The sequence below is a fragment of the Diadema antillarum genome, unplaced genomic scaffold (genome assembly GCF_040938485.1).
Source record: "Diadema antillarum isolate AM-2024a unplaced genomic scaffold, OU_Dant_1.0 seq00001265_RagTag, whole genome shotgun sequence".
NCBI classification, from domain to species: domain Eukaryota; kingdom Metazoa; phylum Echinodermata; class Echinoidea; order Diadematoida; family Diadematidae; genus Diadema; species Diadema antillarum.
Window position 1 is genome coordinate 1,764,590 of NW_027272047.1, and position 22,679 is coordinate 1,787,268.

The 22,679-nt window shown below is 38.1% G+C and overlaps 1 protein-coding gene across 1 annotated transcript in view; it reads right to left on the reverse strand.

The window, feature by feature from the left end:
* LOC139745442 (xylosyl- and glucuronyltransferase LARGE1-like) overlaps nt 1–14,443 on the reverse strand; it is a 33,684-nt gene extending 19,241 nt beyond the window's left edge. Inside the window, exons 1-6 of the mRNA XM_071655830.1 lie at nt 14,365–14,443; nt 11,758–12,130; nt 10,539–10,650; nt 8,237–8,387; nt 6,824–6,995; nt 774–808 (exon numbers count right to left, since the gene is read on the reverse strand). Of these exons, the coding sequence (XP_071511931.1) occupies nt 774–808; nt 6,824–6,995; nt 8,237–8,387; nt 10,539–10,650; nt 11,758–11,881 (594 nt within the window). The 5' untranslated portion in view covers nt 11,882–12,130; nt 14,365–14,443. The remainder of the gene's footprint in view (nt 1–773; nt 809–6,823; nt 6,996–8,236; nt 8,388–10,538; nt 10,651–11,757; nt 12,131–14,364) is intronic.
* Nucleotides 14,444–22,679: the final 8,236 nt, after the last annotated feature.

The following is a 22,679-nucleotide window of genomic DNA, read 5'->3' on the forward strand; positions in this document are numbered from 1 at the left end:
ATATAAGGCCTTATGATGCACAACCATACTGTATAAGCTGATATTTTTGCAAAGAGATATTTTTGTGAAAAAGGACTTCGCAGACAGTTTTGCAAGATGCTGTTTTCGCGATTCGACATCGAGACTATCGCAACTGCAAAGAGGTACAAGTACATACCGTATCATGTGATGATATTTTCATGTGTTGTTGAATTCTCAGCCCAACAGTGACCCACAAAAATTTGCAAAACTTAACCCCTCAAAAAAAATTACAGCTTTTAACGTATTCTCGAGGTTAATTGTTATTTCAAGCAGATCAGTGGAGGCTATTGTCACAGTCAGGATTAAACGCACACACACAAATGGTAATGATCTTGTTCGGCAATTTGAGTTAAATTTTGCAAGTCTTCTCTTCAAAACATCTGAATTTGAATCACTTGTTATTGTAATCACTGTACATGAGTGACTGCGCACACTATTTCATGCAACTGCCAAATGCAAAAATGCAATTTCATTTCACTTTACAAATATCAAACACCATCACTATACATGCTAATCACTCATATCCACATCTATAGCTTTAACAAAGCATGCACAAGTACATGTAGTTAAACATTTTAATGTTCCTTCTTTGCTTTTTTGTTTTTGGCTTTTTTTTTTCTACTCTTAGTTTGTCCACCAAAATCCAGTGCAGCACCAGAAATGCACAACATGACAGTCACTGAAGAATGAGATTTTTTTTTTTTTTTTCTGGCACACATTCTAATACATGGGGTTTACAATATGAGGCTCACCTTATAATTTTCAGCCAGGTAGAAGCTCACTTTTACTGGAAAAAAAAAGGGAGAAAGGGAGACATACATGAAAGGAAGCAAATGTTGCTGCAAACATACCATACAAGTTAAATTGCTTTTCTTACGTCAAATAATTACCATTCAGCAAGTGGGTGTGACTCTTTATATGCCAAATGCCACATTATTCTGAGACTGCAACGCAAGAGTGCATTTGAAACGCATTCTGTTTTTCATGTAACTTTGCATAGAAGCACCTCTAGAGGCTAGAAATACAGTACAGCAAATACAGGTTATGTCGAAAAAAAAAGTAAATGGCAAGCTTTGTTGTAATGTAAATGTATTGTAATCTATTCCAATCAACTTCAGCATGGTTTTGTTTTGGAGCTACATTAATATGTATATGCCATGCTGGCAAGCCTTCCACTGAGGCAGTGCAAATGTGGTACACAAAGATTTAATCTGGCTACTCTTCACTGTGTGCAAGATCTGTCAATGAGTGTATCCATATAAAACAGTTTTTGTAGCTGATTCTCAGTGAAAGCCACAATTTCACAAACTGCAATGTTCATTAAAGATATTTGCAACAAAATGCGTATGCCGTACATGGATAGGAAAAAAATCACAGGACTCAAACTAATCAAAATGTGAAATTACATATAAAATACCCTATCAGTTTACGACAACAATTAAGACAACAACAAACAAATATCAACATATATTTTGTTCATTGAGGCTCAGTCTATACATGCCATGCAAGCTTTAATAAAAACTACATATCGTCGGTTGAGAGTGATAAGGGCGTTAAGTGGTCACAAAACCCATAGTGTTCGAGACAACTTTAACGCCCTTCTCATTCTCAACAGACGATATTAGTCTGGGTGCCAGAGGCTGAACCTTGTTTTACCGTCCACCCAATGTTTTTTGATGGTTTTACCCTATTTCGGGGGTGCTGAATACGAATCTGGATGATGCAACTCTTGCATCCTTGAGGGTTTTAAGATATTTAAGATGGCCGCCAAAATGGCCGCCAAAACCGGAAATTCACACATATTTCCTTCTAAATGGTGAGATATTGAAAACAATTGATGGTTTTACCCTATTTCGAGGGTGCTGAATCCGAATCTGGATGATGCAACTCTTGCATCCTTGAGGGTTTTGAGATATTCAAGATGGCCGCCAAAATGGCCGTCAAAACCGAAAATTCCCACGTATTTCCATCTAAATGGTGCGAAATTGAAAATAATTGATGATTCTCCCTATTTGGAATGTGCTGAATCCGAATCTGGATGATGCAACTCATGCATCCATGAAGTTTTTGAGTAAATCAAGATGGCCGCCAAAATGGCCGCCAATTAAAACCGGAAATTCCCACGTATTTCCTTCTAATTGTTGAGAAATCAAAAACAATTGATGGTTTTACCCCATTTCGAGGGTGCTGAATCCGAATCTGGATGATGCAACTCTTGCATCCATAAAATTTTTGAGATATTCAAGATGGCCGCCAATTAAAACCGGAAATTCCCACGTATTTCCTTCTAAATGGTGAGATGTTGAAAACAATTGATGGTTTTAACCTATTTCGAGGGTGCTGAATCCGTATCTGGATGATGCAACTCTTGCATCCTTGAGGGTTTTGAGATATTCAAGATGGCCGCCAAAATGGCCGCCAAAACCGGAAATTCACACGTATTTCCTTCTAAATGGTGTGAAATTGAAAATAATTGATGATTCTCACTATTTGGAAGGTGCTGAATCCGAATCTGGATGATGCAATTCATGCATCCATGAAGTTTTTGAGTAATTCAAGATGGCCGCCAAAAATGGCCGCCAATTAAAACCGGAAATTCCCACGTATTTCCTTCTAAATGTTGAGAAATCAAAAACAATTGATTTTTTTACCCTTTTTCGAGGGTGCTGAATCCGAATCTGGATGATGCAACTCTTGCATCCTTGAGGATTTTGAGATATTCAAGATGTCCGCCAAAATGGCCACCAAAACCGAAAATTCCCACGTATTTCCTTCTAAATGGTGAGAAATTGAAAACAATTAATGGCTTTGCCCTATTTCGAGGGTGCTGAATAAGAATCTAAATGGTGCAACTCCTGCATTATTGAAGATTTACAGATATTCAATATGGCCGTTAAAATGGCCGCCCAAAACGGAAGTTCCCATGTATTCCTTCTAAATGGTGACAATTTGAAAGCAATTGGTGGTTTTTATCTTATTCTGAGTGTGCTGAATCCAAAGCTCAGGATGCAACTCTTGCATCCTTAAGGGTTTTGAGATGATAAAGATGGTCGCCAAAAATGACCGCCAAAAACGGAAATTCATATGTAGACCCCCTATTTCCTTCTAAATGGTGTAAAATATAAAACAGTTGGTAGTTTTACACTATTTTGAGTTTGCTGAATTTAAAGCTCTAGGATACTGCTCTTACTTCCTAGAGGGTTTTGAGATAATAGAGATGGCCGCCAGAATGGCCCTAAATGGCCGTCAAAAAACGAAAATTTCCATGTAAGCCCTATATTACCTTCTAAATGGTGTAAAATTGAAAACAATTGGCGGTTTTACTCTATTTCGAGGGTGCTGAATCCGAACCTGGTTGATGCACCTTTCGTGTTCTTTTTTAAGGGTTTTGAGATGTCCAAGATGACCGCCAAAATAACTGTCAAAAATTGGTAAATTTTAGGCCCTATTCAGCACCCTCGAAACTTGGTTGTTGAAATTCGTCCATTCTTTAGGGTTTTTAGACGTCCAAGATGACAGCCAAAATAAGTCGCAGATATTCCAATGTTGATAAATTTTTTTCTTAATGGTAAAAAATTTAAAATAAATTGATGGTCTTACCCTATTTCGAGGGTGCTGAAGGTCTTTGAAGGTTTTCGGACATCTATAAATGTCCTGTATGAACGGAAACTCCTTAACATTTTCTTATACTGAAATGGTGAATATTGTGCTCTAGATAACGCGAAGCGGAGGATTAAACCCATGCAGGGTGAAAAGCAATAATTCGTATTCTTAAATTCATCTCAGTTGAGCGAATTTGTCAAATCAGCCAAAAGTTATTGACATCCAAAATGACTGTCACGATGGTATTGTAATATACTGAGATATTCCGATATGTCTCAAACAGAACTTTAATACGTACTGGAAAAAAAAGAAGAAGTGATATTGACATTACACTGAAACGTACAAACGCAAAGCAAGATACGACTGAAAATGTCTTTATGCATAATTTTTATAAAATAATGCTTGTGGTCGCCAATAATATCGCTCCACAGATGTGAAGTTAATCCTTTCGGCTATCAATAGAGTAAAATTAAGTTATGGCATGTTGGTATTTGGTGTTGAAACTTGTCTTGTATTCTGACGAGTCTCGCCTCGTATTCTTATGAAACTCGTCACATATTCTGATTAGGTCATTGGAAATGGTTGCATCCATGACCACTATAGTAGATATCAATAAGGGTAATTTCAAAAGCACTCTGCGCGATTATGATATTCGTAAGTACTGGTTTATCCACTATTTCCTTACATGTTGTCGTTTGATTTTTTATTCATTCTTTTTCATGGCGCGTTACCTGTGATTTGTCCGTCTCCTCGTGTGTGTTTGTAATAGATTATATATATATACTCTCTCTCTCTCTCTCTCTCTATATATATATATATATACATACATACATATATGCATACATAATGTTACATCATATTGAAGAAAAAAAAATTGAATCATAACTATAAAAATGTCCCACTCGTGTTTTCAACAATGTCATCAAGACCACCAATATAAACCAAATAGCCAATTTGAGTGTTCATGGATGAAGAGATTAAAACTACTCATAGATTAAGACAGGTAATGTTGGGTGATTTCAGTACACTTCTCTACATCACTATCACAATATGATTTAGATAAACAAGTCTTGTCCATTAATTTTTAATGTTCAAAACTTATCCATTATATGTAGAGGAAACAGTGTAACTTTGCAATTATTAAACCGCATCTGTAGTCTTGAAGGGTTCATTGCTGGCACACTTGTATCGTACCAACTCAAAGATATCCGGTAGAGCTGGTTTCACTGTATATACAGCAAGTTCAAACTGTGCCACTGACGAAAACCTGAAATCTTTCAGTCAAAAAAAGAATGGGGTAAAGCCATCAATTCTTATCAATTTCTCACCACTTATAAGAAGTAAATACATTAGAGTTTCCGTTTCGGCGGCCATTTTGGCGGCCATCTTGACGATCTCGAGGTGCATCATCCAGATTTCAGCACCCTCGAAATAGGGTAAAACCATCAATTGTTTTCTATTTCTCACCATTTAAAAGCTAATACATAGAAATTTCCGGTTTTAATTGGCGGCCATTTTGGCGGCCATTTTGAGTATCTGAATACCCTCAAGGATGAAAGGTTTGCATCATCCAGACTCGGATTCAACACCCTAGAAATAGGGTATGATCCATCAATTGTTTTCAATTTCTCACCATTAAAATAGAAGGAAATACATGGGAATTTCCGGTTTTTTAATTGGCGGCCATTTTGGCGACCATCTTGAATATCTCAAAAACTTCATGGATGCATGAGTTGCATCATCCAGATTCGGATTCAGCACCTTCCAAATAGGGAGAATCATCAGTTATTTTCAATTTCACCCCATTTAGAAGGAAATACGTGGGAATTTTCGGTTTTGGCGGCCATTTTGACAGCCATCTTGAATATCTCAAAACCCTCAAGGATTCAAGAGTTGCATCATCCAGATTCGGATTCAGCACCCTCGAAATAGGGTAAAACCATCAATTGTTTTCAATATCTCACCATTTAGAGAGAAATACGTGTGAATTTCAGGTTTTAGCGGCCATTTTGACGGCCATCTTGAATATCTCAAACCCCTCAAGGATGCAAGAGTTGCATCATCCAGATTCGGATTCAGCACCCTCGAAATAGGGTAAAACCATCAATTGTTTTCAATATCTCACCATTTAGAGAGAAATACGTGTGAATTTCAGGTTTTAGCGGCCATTTTGGCGGCCATCTTGAATATCTCAAACCCCTCAAGGATGCAAGAGTTGCATCATCCAGATTCGGATTCAGCACCCTCGAAATAGGGTAAAACCATCAATTGTTTTCAATATCTCACCAGTTAGAAGGAAATAAATGTGAATTTCCGGTTTTGGCGGCCATTTTGGCGGCCATCTTGAATATCTCCAAACCCTCAAGAATGCAAGAGTTGCATCATCCAGATTCGGATTCAGCACCCCCGAAATAGGGTAAAACCATCAAAAAACATTGGGTGGACGGTAAAACAAGGTTAGGCCCAAAAAGTGGCTTTGGCACCCAGACTATATGTACATATGTGGAAGGTTATTGTACAAGGTAGTGATCAACTTTTCTCCCTAGAGAAAGTAACCAAGGACAATGGGACCCAAATTAGCAGCATTCAGTTTATCCTCTCTGTTTTTCACTTCTCTTTACACATTGAATTGCCATTGATGCCACATGATTTTGATAATCGGACACAGCACACATTCAACAGCCTTCTATTAATGCGACCAAAAGCTAAATATGTCTAACAAAGTCGAAAACTACCCATATTCTGATTTTGGCAAGATCAATCTCTCATTCTTTAACTTCAATTTTTTCAACTAGTGCATCCCTTATCTCAGCATCAAAGAAATAGCAAAGAAAGCTCGACATCAGATGAACACAGTATAGAGAAAAACAGCTCTGAAGTTTGAAACCAGTGAAGTTCAATAAAGAGAAGCACTTTGAGCAACAGGAAAACACAAAGCACTGTGCTGACAATGCTCTGAAACTCAAAACTTTACAATTTCAAAGCATGCCCAGACCTTTACAGGCTTTCTGACAAGATGAAGTTACAATTTGTAACATGCATACATTGTACTTTCCCCCATTGAAACAGATCTCAAGTTTCTTGTGTATGCCTGATCATTTTCTCTGGAAATTTTTTTCTCAGATTTTGATATACATGAACAAGTGACGTCATCAGGCTTTGATGGCGACAAATCGCTCATCAAAAGACAGGAACTCACCTCCCGGTACATCCCAGGTTTGGAAGAGGGTAGAGAGAATCTGCTGACCCATTTCGTCCGAGATGAAGTGGAAGTGGAGAGGGTTCTTCCGGTAGAAGAGGATGGACTTGATGAGGATGATGACATCTCGACTGGCGTTGTGACCGGCACAAACGATGGATACATGGATGGTCTGAGGAGGAAGAGGAGGAGGATGTCATGGAAGAAAAAAAGGTATGAGAAAGATGATGAGTTGAAGGAGTGGGAAGAAGAAGAAGAAAGGAGGAGGAGGGAAAAAAAGGTATGAGGACGATAAAGAATTGGAGGAGGAGGAAGAAGAGGAGGAGGAGGAAGAGGAGGTGGAGGAGTAGGAGGCAAAGGAGGAGGAAGAAGAAGAAGAAGAAGAAGAAGACGAGGTGGGTGTAGAGGAAGGAGAAAGTAGGAGGAAGATGAAAAATTAGAGGGGCAGGAAGAGGAGGAAGAAGATAAATAGGAGGTAGGTGTAGCATTGAAGGAGGAAGAGGAGGAGAAGGAGGTGGGAGAAGAAAAGTTGGAGGAAAATGACAAATGGAGGAGCAGGACAAAGAGGATTGAGGTGGTTCAGGTCGAGAAAGGAGAGAAGTAGGAGAGAGGTGAAGAATTAGAGAAGGGGGGAAAGAGGATGAGAGGGAAGTGGAAGAGCAGCAGCAGTAGGAGCAGAAGGGGGACCAAACAAAAGGAGAAGTGAAAGGAAGAGGGGAAAGAGACGAAGACAATGAGAAAAACATACATGCCAAGTTTCATTAGGATACCTTTAACGTTTTTTTTTTGTTCAGTTACCCTGTCCACAAAATTGGTTACGGACGGAATGACGGACGGACTTACAACACAAAAACATACGGTAATGCCTCCAGCGACACGTTGTGGCGGAGGCATAATGAAGGAGAAACATTGCACAGACATAAACACCTGCCTATTGTTTTTCCAATATTTGAATTTTTTTTTTCTTTGGGGGGGGGGGGGGGGGAGGGGGAACAGCATCTTTGTTAAATTTCCAAAGGTTTCACAACGGATACAATTTTCAACATAATTGTGAAGATCAGAATGAGAGGAATTTAAGTTTTGTTCTACAATGTACTAGCTACACTATGCTCTTGTTCAAATGTGTGACCTTGCATCACAATAAAACAAAAGTGGCCAGACATGGATTCTTCATCTTAAAGGGCAGATTCTGAAAGAGCAGACTAAGCTTATACAGATCTTAATGCCATTGTAACTACAATGTATTTGATTGCAAACTTTCTTTCAAAGACCTATAAATTGGTTGATATTAGCAGAAAAAAAGGCCCAGCATTGTTCCCCATCTGTTCTTTCTGGCACCCCATACTTCTTTATAAGGGCAGTTTCACATTGGAGCAGCAACAGCCATGAAGCACAAGTGCAAGTGGAGCTCACCTCACACTTAGGGATGGGGTCAGAGTTGACACAGTTGACAGGGAGGGAGCGATTGGCCTCAAGGGGTCCGGTGTCACCTGACACATTATTGTTCTCCACCAACACCTGCTGGTAGGTCTCGTACGTCTGCTGCAGTTGACTCTGTGATATGCTGCAAAAAGAAGAAGATAAGATAAGGAATCAGATTAACAAAATGCCCTATGTTGACGTAAATAAACACTGAATTGATCAGTGTTTCAGTAGAAGTCAGTGGGTATGCCCATGATTTCTTTTGTCATGGTCTCTACTAAAAACACTGATCCATTCAGTGCTCATTAACATCAACGTAGGGTGATTTGTTAATCTGTTGCAATAAAAACAACTTGATGGAAGAATTTTATGAATTTGGATTCAAATTTGTAATTACGCTCAACCTGCTGCAATCTACAAGGAGTAGAACCAGCACTGGCTGTCAAGCAGAAGCTCAGTGATTATTAAAGTGGATAAGACGCCTGTCCAGAGATCAGGAGGTCATACATGTAGGTTTGAATGCTACCTGAGTAACAATGTATACATGTATGCCCATGATTTCCTGTCATGGCTTTCATTAAAACACCGATCAATTCAGTGCATATTAACAAACATTTCCATATATGCAATTTGTTAAAAGAATCAGGCTGTCAACTTTCTGACAATGCATACTGTGCTCTGATACCAAGCCAATGATCTATGGAAAGTTTTACCACATCTGTGATGCACCAATTGCCCCAGATACCTCATCAGCACATACATTGTAAGAAAGACAAGAACTCTCACAATCTTAATTTGACATTTCAGGACAGTTAGGTAATTGGGCTCTGAGAGAGATTTGTTTCTGAACCATTCGAAACACATTGAGCCTTTCCTCTTGGGTAGCCATTTCACAAAACATCTCAATATCATAGCTGCTGCTTTTTTTTTGGGGGGGGGGGGGGGTGGGGAGGAAAGATCTAGAAAGAAGGAAAGTGAATGGGTTATATGTGCATGCTATGTCCTACACCTTTATACCAAGTTTGCACACTAATTAAAGCTGCAAGAACATTGCTGTATCTCTTCATCTCTTCTTCTGTCTTGTTATCCTTCTTTTCTTTTTTTTCTTCTCCTTCTTCTCCTCTTTTATCTTTCTCCTCCTCTCCACCTTTTCCTTCTTCTTCTTCACCTTTCTACTCCTACTTCATCATCATCCTTCTTATCTTTGTATGAAGAAAAGGGGAAAGACGACGCATGGAAAGGAAAGGGATGAGGCAAAAAGGAAGGGAAGAGAAGGAAGCAGGGCAGAGCACTTAGCCTTACTGTCCTGGCCTTAAAGGCATCGTATAGTTTTGGTTGAGACCTAATTTCAGGTTGTTACATTTTTGGTGAGATAATGAGAAACCTCTTATGAAATATTAAAGAGCATGTAATTCTATGAGGAATTCAACATTTATTTGATGAGAATTGGTTTTGAAATGGCTGAGATATCCAAAAACGAGCGATTCTAATAAAGTGTGGGACCCAAACTTTATTACGATCGCTTTGTTTTACTTTGCTTTTGGATGTTCCAGTCATTCAAAACCCGATTTTCATCAAATAAACTTTGAATTCCTCTTAAAATGGTATGCTCTGTACTACTTGTATATATCATAGTGTTTTCTTGGTATCTCGCATAAAGTGAAAAGCCCAATTCTCATCTCCACCAATACTGTACCATCCCCTTTAAGGACAAGTCCACCTTCATATACATTAGGATTGAGAGAATGAAGCAATATTAGTAGAACCACATCAGTGAAAGTTTGAGGAAAATTGGACAATCCGTTCAAAAGTTACGAATATCTTAAGTATCTGCGCAGTCACTGCTGGAAGAGAAGACTACTACAGTGTATGATGTCACATGCGTACAACTACAGTATAAGGAAAATAAAAAGAGAATTTCACAAAACTTTACTTTTTGTATAAAATGCACATTTCTTCGACTTGCTACTGACGTATGGTAAAGGTAATATTATTCCCCCTGCTTTCTGAAAGAGAGAATTCGAGTGTTCTTTTGTTATGCGAGAAAAATGGAAATATGTTGAATTTTCTTTATTCTTTCTTTATATCATTGTACTCATGTGACATCACAAGCTTACTTAGTCTTTTCATCCAGCCGTGACTGAGCAGAAACTTCAAAAATTCATAACTTTTGAACGGATTGTCCGATTTTCCTCAAACTCTCACTGATGTGTTCTACTAATATTGCTGCATTCACTCAACCCACATGTCTATGAAGGTGAACTTGTCCTTTAAATCACAGGGCTCCACACACCTGAGTTGTCGTCGTAGCATCTGGTTCTCGTGCTCCATCTCCTTGACCCTGTCGGCCAAGATGGCCTCTCGACTGTTGAATCCCAGGAGGTTGCTGTTCTCCCTTGCTGCTTCTGTCAAGTCAGTTGAAACATGAGGAAGACAAGGTCACATCTCATAAAAAGACACCAAGGTGTGCCTTTATCTTTCTAGTTTCAAGTTTCAAGTTTCAGGTTTAATATTCATTTGTCTTTCTTCCAACAATAAGCAATATAACAATAACATAACAATAACATTGACACTTTCTTTCAGGAGTGTAAGAACAACAACAACTAACACTATTTTTTTTTTGCAAATACATAAATATATAATTACATGTGTATGTGAAATGATAAGAAAGGGTGACAATATTTTGAGAAAGGCAAACGAGGTGACCTTTCTATGTAGTATAAGCAATCGCAGTGACATGGTCCTACTGTACAAGTGTACATGTACATGCTAATCATATGTCTGAAATTGTGATTATTGGATTTACAACCAAAAAATACATGTAGTACATATTGAACATATTTGATACAGATAACGTAGGAACAAGATAAATTCTGTAGGTGCCTACCCACACTTAATTTCCATTCTGGACAATACCATCAAAATATTAGTAAAACATTTCAGAAACAGTTACATAAATTGAAGCACTAGCTTGGTGATATCATTATCTACGTTGTATCTGATATTGATTCTGCTCAGTCAAGGCTGGATGAAAAGACTACTATAGCTTGTGCTGTCACATGAGTACAACGATATAAAGAAAGAATAAAGAAATTTCAACAATTCCATTTTTCTCGCATAACAAAAGAACACTCAAATTCTCTCTTTCAGAAAGCAGGGGGAATAATATTACCCTTAACATACATCGGTAGCAAGTCGAAGAAATGTGCACTTTATTCAAAAAGTAAAGTTTTGTGAAATTCTCCTTTTATTTTCGATAGTTGTACGCATGTGACATCATACACTGTAGTAGTCTTCTCTTCCAGCAGTGACTGCGCAGATACTTAAAATATTCGTAACTTTTGAATGGATTGTCCAATTTTCCTCAAACTTTCACTGATGTGTTCTACTAATAATGCTGCATTCTCTCAATCCTTATATATATGAAGGTGGACTTGGCCTTTAAGATTTCACCCACAAACTATGCAACAGAAAGTACAATAGTAAGCCACATCAGAATACGCACAACTTACCGCTGTGATCGGATGTCACGTAGTAGAGCAGAACCAGGAACGGAACAGACAGGAGTAAGATGGCCGCGTAGACCACGCGACGGTGTAGGCGGATGACGGCCATCTTCTGACGCTGCACCTTCATCACACTCGCGGCTCGAATGCTTCACCTCACACTCACTCCTCCAAAAACGTTACAAGTCCACCAGCGAATATCGGAGTACAAGACCCAACTCATTTTTCCATCTCGCGTGTTTGGCTCTAGATTTCAGTCACATGGCGCGTGGCGTTCTCTTGATACTGCTTGTGAAATATGTGGCTGGCCAGGAAAGCCCTGTTCATGAAACTGCCATCATCTTGCTAACTAGTTAATGTGGACTTCCAGACAAACAATCTGTGACAGAGTGAAAGAAAAATGTTATGGTCATATTAAATTATAATCAACAACAGTCAGACAGCATGGTTAATCATAGTGACAATTGCTCCTATGAAATACAGACAGTACAGTGTCTGCACACTAAGCTTTAAATTAAGCCAAACATAAAACTTACTCCCAAATTACCCCTGGGGCACTCCTTCACACAGTAGAGTTTCTAATACTAATTAATAGTGCAATAATAAATTTACTGAGCATGCTGAAGGAGCGCCCCGAGTCAAAAGAGTGTTATCTCTGTTTGTGTAAGGTGAAAAAGAAACACAAATTTTCGCCCAGGTATATTAACGTTAGTTATAACGTTAGAATATAGATTTTAGTCTAGGTAGTAGACCATTTAGGTACATTTGTGTAGTTTCTAATTCTAATCTACAGACAGTAAATTTAGAGCCTACAGAGTACAGAACAGGTCCGACCTAGATCAGTCCGGGAAACCCGCTCATGAGGACCGCCCCCCGCGTACGAGGATGGTCCCTCCTCATGAGGACCTCCCCCCGCCTCATGAGGCCCCCCGGGGAACGCCTCATGAGGCCCCCCATTTACTTCTTATTCATCTCACATCTGACGTATAAATTGTCGCAACTTTGCACGGTGATTTTTTGTTACACACACATGTCCACTATCCATGATGAAAAGAAGAAAAAATCCTGTCTGTTTTTTTTTTTTAAATCGAGTTTTAATCAACCGATGCAGAGCGCCCATCAAAACACGGGCGCCAGCGCGTTCGCACAATGTAAGACTGCCGCACCTAGCGGCCTGATCCGACTAAATATTTTCGATGCTTTTTTCTGCGGCTCTCACCTCTCCGCGCACGAATCAGCCTCGTGAAGCTGAAGTCTGACATCTTTTTACACAAATTCGTAACGAGAAAAATTAAATCAGTACTAACCTGATCTTGTCCATATATTCCAAATTACTATTCCACACTGATAGAGTAGGTGGGTAGATGACATACTCCAGTTTGTTAGCAAAATAATCACTTTGTAGGTATGACGAGTTCACTTTCTTCGTCAATTCCGCCCACGATTCCGCCGCCCGCTTACCGTTTGGGCGCTTTCTCTGGAATCATCCCGCGACGCGACGTACGTCACATCACATCACGCATCCAGCACATACCAGTCTGGTGGTATGTGCTGGATGCGAGATGTGATGCGACATACGTCGCGTCGCGGGATGATTCCAGAAAAAGCGCCCAAACGGCGGAATCGTGGGCGGAATTGACGAAGAAAGTGTAGATCTACTCGTCATACCTACAAAGTGATTATTTTGCTAACAAACTGGAGTATGTCATCTACCCACCTACTCTATCAGTGTGGAATAGTAATTTGGAATATATGGACGAGATCAGGTTAGTACTGATTTAATTTTTCTCGTTACGAATTTATGTAAAAAGATGTCAGACTTCAGCTTCACGAGGCTGATTCGTGCGCGGAGAGGTGAGAGCCGCAGAAAAAAGCATCGAAAATATTTAGTCGGATCAGGCCGCTAGGTGCGGCAGTCTTGCATTGTGCGAACGCGCTGGCGCCCGTGTTTTGATGGGCGCTCTGCATCGGTTGATTAAAACTCGATTTAAAAAAAAAAAAAAAAACAGACAGGATTTTTTCTTCTTTTCATCATGGATAGTGGACATGTGTGTGTAACAAAAAATCACCGTGCAAAGTTGCGACAATTTATACGTCAGATGTGAGATGAATAAGAAGTAAATGGGGGGCCTCATGAGGCGGGGGGAGGTCCTCATGAGGAGGGACCATCCTCGTACGCGGGGGCGGTCCTCATGAGCGGGTTTCCCGGACTGAGATTACATTGTAAAATTTATAGATCTACTCTGTATAGAATCTAGATCTAGTCTAGCAGTAGCAGTGCCGAAATGAGATCAAGATATCAAACAGTAGTAAACACAGTTAAAATGTGTAGATTGAACCTACAGTGTAGATTCTAAGGCTACGCAAAATTTGATATGCCGGCGCCGATATGCCTAACTTTACGTTTAGCACGACAAAGAAAAGTTGATTCCGCTTGCATACATCAATATGAATACATGGGACTACTACAATGGTGTTGTACTGCGAGCGTACTAAATGATCCAGATCTGGGAGGTAGTTCGATAGATGCAAAATGTGCCCCGGTAATACGAATGACAACAACAAAAACAAACCCTCAAACTCGTTAAAAAGTGTTTCGACAAAAATACTCACTAACAGCTTCAAAAGAAGAATGTTATTCAGCAAATTGCCCCAACTCGCCAGACGTGAAAAGTATAATTTAGAAGGCTATGCCTATAGTATAGCTTTCGTCATTCAACTCCCGTTCACCCGCCGCCCGTCCGCGTATCCGTCACAGAACTCTTGAGTTCTGTGGTATCCGTAGTACACAGCTAGGCGTTCGACGACTTCACCACTAAACGAATACGGACGGTACGAATACGGGCGCATGCAGTCAGTTTATGGTACATGTAAATTGTGTGTTGTGCAGTGTGTCGATTGATGTATCGTGACTGATGTAAAGGGCCACAAAGGCTGAAGCTGTTTTGTTGGGTTAGAGTTAAACAGCAGAGGGCAGCATGACTACTAGTGTTTGTTCATCATCGCATCATTGTTGTTGAGTGGTTTGAAATCTACTACTCAGTAGTATTTTGCACTGCGTTTTTGAAAGGGGGGCAGTGTATTTCTGGTGTTACTTCTGGGTTTCCTCAGCTGACAAGAAAAAAAAAAAAAGCTCAAGCGCAATTTTCTGGTGCCTCTTCCGGGGTTAATCTGCTGACAAACAAACAAACAAATAAAAAAGGCTTAAGCGCAATATCGTTTTGGTGCCACTTTTCAAGGGCTTAACCACCATTTTTTTTTTTATAGTGCCACTTCCGGGTTAAAAAAAAAAGTAAGGGGGGAATCCAAGTGGTAGATCCTATGTATTCCTATGTAACATGCAAAATAAGTGGAGGGGGACAACCAAATCATTCTATCATTATGTCAAAATAAATAAAGAAGTCTAATAATCTATAATCATACACTTTTTTCTTTCTTGTTTGTTTGGAGTGTTAGCAGCATCAACTATTTCTTTTATCAATCTTTTTCATGGTGTGAGGTTCGTGTGGGGTAGTGACCCCTTGTCTTTCTTCCTCGGTAGGTAGCCGACAAGATAGACATGTGCAATGTAGATATTTAGGCCTGCATACATTTGAATCCTTTGATACAAAGAATATAGGTTTATGCATAATCAATAGAAACATAATAAAATTATACACTGTGATAGATGAAGAGGCCTACAGATAGAAAGAATATTTTGTGTTTAAAGAATGGGATACGGAGAAGAGTTTTAAAACCGAGAACAAAGAAGCCTTTATAGAATGCAAAATTGTGAAAAACCCAACTGTGGGTGACAGTTTGTTTGTTTTTTCTTTTGGGTGTTGTTGCTTTGATAACAGATGAATAGATAAGTAGTGTACGGATATGTTAAAATGAGGAAAGATGTTTAAATACGAGCAAAATTTACCCATAAATAAATTTACACTACAACTATAGTTATGTGCCGTTATACACCTGAACAATATTATTTAAACGTCTGTGTGAACAGAATGGAGAGGCCGAACATGACTTTGTGCAAAACAGTGCAGAGACTGAAGTAGGAATTTAGAATGTGCATAATTTACACTATTAGTAGTCACCAGAATGTTGCTACTTAATAACAAAAGTATATGAGTTCCATATACCAATAAACGCATTTGTGCTGGACAACCTTTTCTTTTATTTTGAGGAATTCAAATGAACAACAACTGAAATTCTTTGAAGAAAGAAATTGTTCTGTGTACCCAGCTTGTCCCCGTCTGTTCTTGTTGTGTGAAGTCCTTATATGTGATTGCTTTCCCTGCATGTTTGTAATTTTGCCTCTGACGAAGATTCTGCTAGGATCGAAAGCTCAGGCCCCTTTTGACTCCATTTTACTCCATTGGCTCGCCTTTATTGGATTAGCAGTTTTCAGCAGCCTTTTTTGCTAAAGAAAGAAATTCAATGTCATTTCTTCACCTCCAAGATCATCTGGGACAAATTTGCTTTCAATATTAACATGACAAAATAAAATAAAAGAAAAAGAAAAAGAAAAAGAAAAATGTGTTCAGATGAAGGAGATATAAATATAGATTTAAAATGACGGTAGTCAGCAGGAAAAATTGATATTTACAAGAACAATTAATTTTTTGAATTTGCATAATGTTTTTACAAAATTAATTCTCAATTTGGGTTCCGTCAGAAACATAGCACCATTCATGCTCTTTTAAAGTTTATTGACCATGCTGCGCACACTATTGATAATCATTCTCATCTTATTGGTATCTTCCTGGACTTCTCCAAGGCCTTCAATCGATACAATTAATCATGAAATATTACTTTATAAACTGTTTCATTATGGAATACGCGGGAAGGCCTTGGAGTGGTTCAGGAGTTACCTACAAAACCGAAAACAATATGTATCTCTGAACGAGTACAGCTCGAGTTTAGAATTCATTAAACGTGGCGTCCCACAGGGTAGTTTATTAGGACCTTTACTTTTTATCATTATATTTAATGACTTTTGCAGATCATTTGACATACTCTCATTTATACTTTTTGCTGACGATTCAAATATTTTCTTTTCTCACCAAAATCCAGATACTCTTGTACGCATACATTGTAGTTAATTCCGAATTGAAAAAGTAACTCAGTGGATAAGAGCTAATAAATTTTCTCTTAATCTTCAGAAAACTAAGTATATGCTTTTTAGTAATTCTTTAGAAGATTTAGACACAGGTATTGCTTTTGATGACACTTTGTTAGAACGAGTTTCTCATATAAAATTCCTTGGTATCACAGTGGATGATAAACTTATGTGGAGGCCGCATATTACTAACATTCAATTTCACGCAATATCGGTATTATTAATAGACTCAAGTTTCATATTCCATTGTCCTCTTTGTTGACGTTGTATTTTTCTCTAATTTTACCTTATCTTAATTACGGGCTCCTAGCGTGGGGTATAGTGCCCATCAAAACTTACTAGATAAATTACTTTTGTTACAAAAAAAGGTTATTCGTATTATTTGTGGCGTCCCGCCACGTTCCCATACAGAGCCATTATTTATTAAACATGATATTTTGAAAATTAAAGATTTGTATTTTTTTTGCAACTAGGTCAGTTTATGTTCAATTACAATGTAAATGCACTTCCCAGTGTATTTAATGCAATGTTCCCACGGAACCAGTCTTTTCATGATTATCCCACTAGACAATCTAATGAGTTTCATTTACCCCTCCTGAGAACTTTATTGGCTCAGAATACATTTATATACACCGGTCCTAGATTTTGGAACTCACTGAGCTGTGAAATAAAAAAAAAATCCCCATCTTTGTATTCTTTTAAGCGCAAATTGAAACTTTTTTTTATTAAATCCTCCCTGATATGTTTTTTCCATAAACAGCTATAGTTTTTGTTAACCTCAGGGTTCATCATCCACCCACCAATCATTCAAACACTGAATTCATTATTACGTAAAAAAGTAGCCATCACAATCCTTGATCAGCTGCATGCAGCACCAACTCTATGAAGCACATTCTCTATCCTCTGTTCCATTTCCCTTGTTCAGCGTGTAGGTATTCTTTCATTCTCTCTTTTTTTCTTTCTTTCCTTCCATACTTTTCATCATTTCTGGCAAGTTGTGTCATGTTGTGTTTCTTCTGTTTTGTTCCGTCCTGTCATCAATTCGTCACAGGGCTAGTGTTTGTAAATAAGTAATTCATAGGTTTTATGAGTGGTTCACAATCTACAAGCTTTACTTTTTAGTGGACCTCTCTATTCTTTCTTCCTTTTTTTTTTCAACTGAAGCATGACTTTGTATTATTTTTTTTTTTGCCAGTATGCGCTCCTATGTTTATTGATACCATTTATTAATTAAGACAAATGTTCTTTGTTTATGATGTAAAACTTCATCTATCTTGTGTTATGTTTTTGTTGAAAAAGAAAAAAGAAGAAGAATGAAAATAAATGAATTGAATTGAATCAAATTGAATTGAACTAATTTGATAGCACACTCAAGTACGAAAAAATGGACGAATTGGAATGAGACATGACTTAGAATAGATGGGAAATCCTCTTACATCGATATCAATCAATGATAATAAGCTTATTGTGAATCAACCCCCCCCCCCCCCATCTAACAAAAGTCATTAAGACCTATACAGGTACATTGTATAGGACATACATTTGACAAACAATATTACTGTTTAACAGCCTCTGATGGTACAAGACAGTGAAATAATGTAAAAGTATGTTCCAAAACGTAGATGTGTACGAATGAATGTATATATGAGAGAGGACTGCATAGGCCTTTTACTTTGCAATAGTGACAAAAAAGCGATGGAAAAGACTGAGGCAGTGATCTCTACTCAGAAAGCGGAGCTTGAGTTAAGACGTGCTAATCACTCGATAAATAATAATTGTATAATGTGCGAACAATACATCATCCCAAATGTTAAATAATTCATTAGATGCAGGATATTGTTAGAGACAGTAATGACAGTTTTGCTTTATGTACCTGCAGAGAAAAAAATAAATGCATATAGGCCATCAATGTTATACATCGTCAGAGACGCTCGGAACCACTTGTATACCACGTCTCGTGGGGGGGGGGGGGGGGGGGCGGTGCGTTGGTGCGATGCAAACGCACCCCCTTCAGCCCCTTACAAAAATGTTTTACTTATATCATAATATATGCACGCATAATTTAAATCTCCATGGTCTCAAAGGTGATGGGGCACCCCCATTCAGACTCTCCCGGCTCGCTCATGCGGCTTATATCAAAATACTTCAGAACGGGATCGGTCACTCGTCACCATGCAAGCTACGAAACCCGGAAGTGGAATCAGAAATAAACCCACCCCAGCAGGCCTCCCCCTGAAAAAAGCTGGTGCACGCCCCGTGAAATAATGGTGACGAACATTAACATGCAACTGAATAGAACTGCGCACAGCTGGAAACAAAAAAAAACAACAACAACAACAAAACAATGCACAAAATAGTAGTCATAAAAAAGAATAATGATTCAACTGTAATAAGGAGAACAAAGAACACAATTCTCCAATGTCTGAAACATCGACTCGGCCTGATATAGGAATAGGAACGTTTATCTTTATTGCTAAAGCTAAAAAAACAACAAAAAAACAGAAGACATATTCAAGGTAAATCATAATGCAGAGAAATGAAATTCCTAATTTGCTGCCTTTCACGGCGTTAGAGTGATTACAAAAAGATGACATTTTAAAACGACTCAAAACAGAGAAACAAGTCACACAAAACAAGCAAAACAAACGACTCACAAAAACGTATTCGTTTAGGCCCTGTTACACAAACTTTTGTAAAGAACTTAACAACGCAAAACTTAAAACAAAATTCAAAATGAAAATGATATGTTTCGGGTGCGATGTCAAAGAAATAACACACTCTGGAATCTAAAGAATCTAAAGTATAATAATAGTAAGCAAAATAATAATAACAATGATAATGATAGTAAACAAAATAAATGATAAAAAAGTATAGGGAACGCCCATGTGACCGGATGGAATCCGAGTGGGAATGGTCTTGCTTAAGGACGTCCCGGTCCAACCCAACCCTATATAAACTCTAACCCCTCCCCTCATCATCACACACAGGTCTGAGTAGCACATTATGTTCTCATGATTATACCTCTTACTCCTTATCGATATGCAGTATAAGCTGCAAATAATAATACCTTTCTTTCATTATAGGATCTACACGTCTTTCCTTCTAATTCTATGATTTATATTTTTGGAGTCAAAAGGGGCCTGAGCTGTCGATCCTAGCAGTATCTTCGTCAGATGTGAGGCAAAAATATGCAGAGAATGCAATCACGTGATTACAAGGACTTCACACAACAAGAACAGACAGGGACAGGTTAGGGACACAGAATAAAGAAAACAAAAGGAGAGGGTAGGCTAGGTCATGGGCAAGGGGCCCAATAAAAGGGGAGGGGGATTAGAGCAGGAGGGTGGACAGACAAAAGGCAACCTATCTTAATATAGGTGCGTAAGATATAGGCCTATATAAAGTAGACCTGCGTGGATACGAAGAGATAAGATGTATATCAATTAGAAAATAATTTATATATAATATGTACACTATATATATACACTATATACAATGTACTCAATGAAGTTTGTGGTTGGGTCCGCAATTATCAATGTTTACGCATTTTATGTTGCAATGTCTGTATGTATATGGACATAAGATTTGCGTATTTCTGCCATGAACACATCCACCTGTGACCACCTGCAAAATCGGTATAAAAACAAAACAAAACAGAAAGCAGACTACACAAACTTGGTTCATGATTGTGTACAAGCAATCCAGAATCACGTAGGTATCAAGTAGTAGGCCATGGGCTATTAGGGGTCAACGTGCACCCCCTCTGCACCTAACATTCATTGTTGTTTCCATGTAGCCCTTGGTCCGGAGAGTCAGAAAAGTGATGTTAACAAAAAAAAAGTTGGGTCCCAAGACCCGCCCTGTGACGTTTTGTGACGTCACTTCCGGAACGACCTCTTCGCGAATATGGGGGGAATAGCATTTGGGTATTTTCCTAATAAATGGGTCCCCATGCCTTTATTTTTCATTGATTACCAAAGATTTTGGTATTTCTAGATTCCTCAGAAGATGGGAAACATGATGCAAAGCAAAGTTTGGCAATATAAGCCCTCAGTTTGTCGTCATCGACAACGAAATGGGCAACGATGTCGACAAAATTCAACAAAATTTTACAAAATTTGTGCAATTTTTCAAGTTTCACCCTTTAAGTTTGTATATTTTTGTGAAAAATTTTTTAAATGACTTGAAATTTGTTCTGGATATCAAATGAATATCCCTTTTTACGAAAACAAAAGATTTTGGCCTAATTGTGATCCGATCTTCTTCTGTAGACATTCAAGTGCGCATGCGCGGTGTCTGGAAATCAGCCTCCAAAATGCCTTTTTTTATGTCCAGTATCAAAAATGAGTTACAATGAATCTTTTTATCATGTAAATTCACAACTTTAATCAATCTTTGCAATCAGTAACCACCTGATTGAATAAAAGTTGCCTTAAAATGAGAAATCAAAGGTGACCATGGTTCTGTTTGATGATGACGTTGGTCACGACATCGAAGATGAAGACGACGTCAAAGACTAGAATTACGACATAGCAGAGATTATTTTAGATATCTTTTAGTCTCTTTTAAAATTTCGTAAAATATTGTAAGTCATGTTTGTAATTGGGTCAGTCAAATATGTACATTTCCTCGTTGGTAATGATTTTATCAACGTCAATATCTGATTGCTTGTTTATTCCTTTGATTTCACTGAATTTGTATTCATTTGATTAATACGCAGTATGACTTAAACTATTTTGATTTTTTTTTCTACTATTTTCTTTCGAAAATTTGGCAATAGAGACTTGCAGGTCATCAACAACAAAATGGGCATTAGTGAGGGTCGACAAACTAAGTCAGCAAAAGCTCTTATGCTAATTTAGATATTCATTACTTTCTGGTTATTTCACTATATTAATTGGAATTTAGTCTGGATGTTAAAGGATAAGTCCAGCTTCGTGTACATGTAGGTGAAGTAAATGCGGCAATATTAGTAGAATTCCACATCAGTAAAAGTTTGGGGAAAGCGGACAATCCATTTAAAAATTTTGAATTTTTGAAGTATCTGCACTGTCACTGCCGGATGAGAAGACTACTACAGTGTGCGATGTCACATGCGTAGAACGATATATACAATGTAAGGAAAATATAAAGAGAATTTTACAAAATCTTATTTTTTGAAAAACGTGCATATTTCTTCGACATGTCAGTGACTTATATTAGGGATATTATTCTTCCTGCCTTCTGACAGAGACAAGTCAAGTGTTCTTTATTTTGCAAGAAAAGTGAAAATATGTTGAATTTTGTTTTTATTTTCTTTATATCGTTCTACACATGACAGTGACATCACAAGCTGTATTAGTCTTCTCATCCAGCAGTGAGCGAGCAGAAACTTCAAAAATTCATAACTCTTGAACGGATTGTCTGATCTTCCTCAAACTATCACTCATGTGTTCTACTAATGTTGCTGTATTCACTCAATCCACATGTCACATGTCTGTCAAGTTGAACTTTTGCTTTAAATAAATAGCCATATTTCATTAAAAAAGAACAAATGAGCCATTATTCTAATCCTTGCTTCTTCTGTAGATGTTCAAGAGGGCAGGAGGAGTGCGAAATAAGAACCAACAAAATGTCCCTTTTGGTGACTAGTAAATTGATATATTAACTCGTATATTTAAAGTAGAATCTTAACTTTAATTATTTTGTTTAAATCATCAAACACCTGCTGAAATACATTTGACTTCAGTGACGGCAAAGACAGCGGCGTCGATGACAAAATTCACATTGGAGTTTCGTCTAAATACCAAATTCAACTGAATTTAGCAATTACTTTAAGACAACC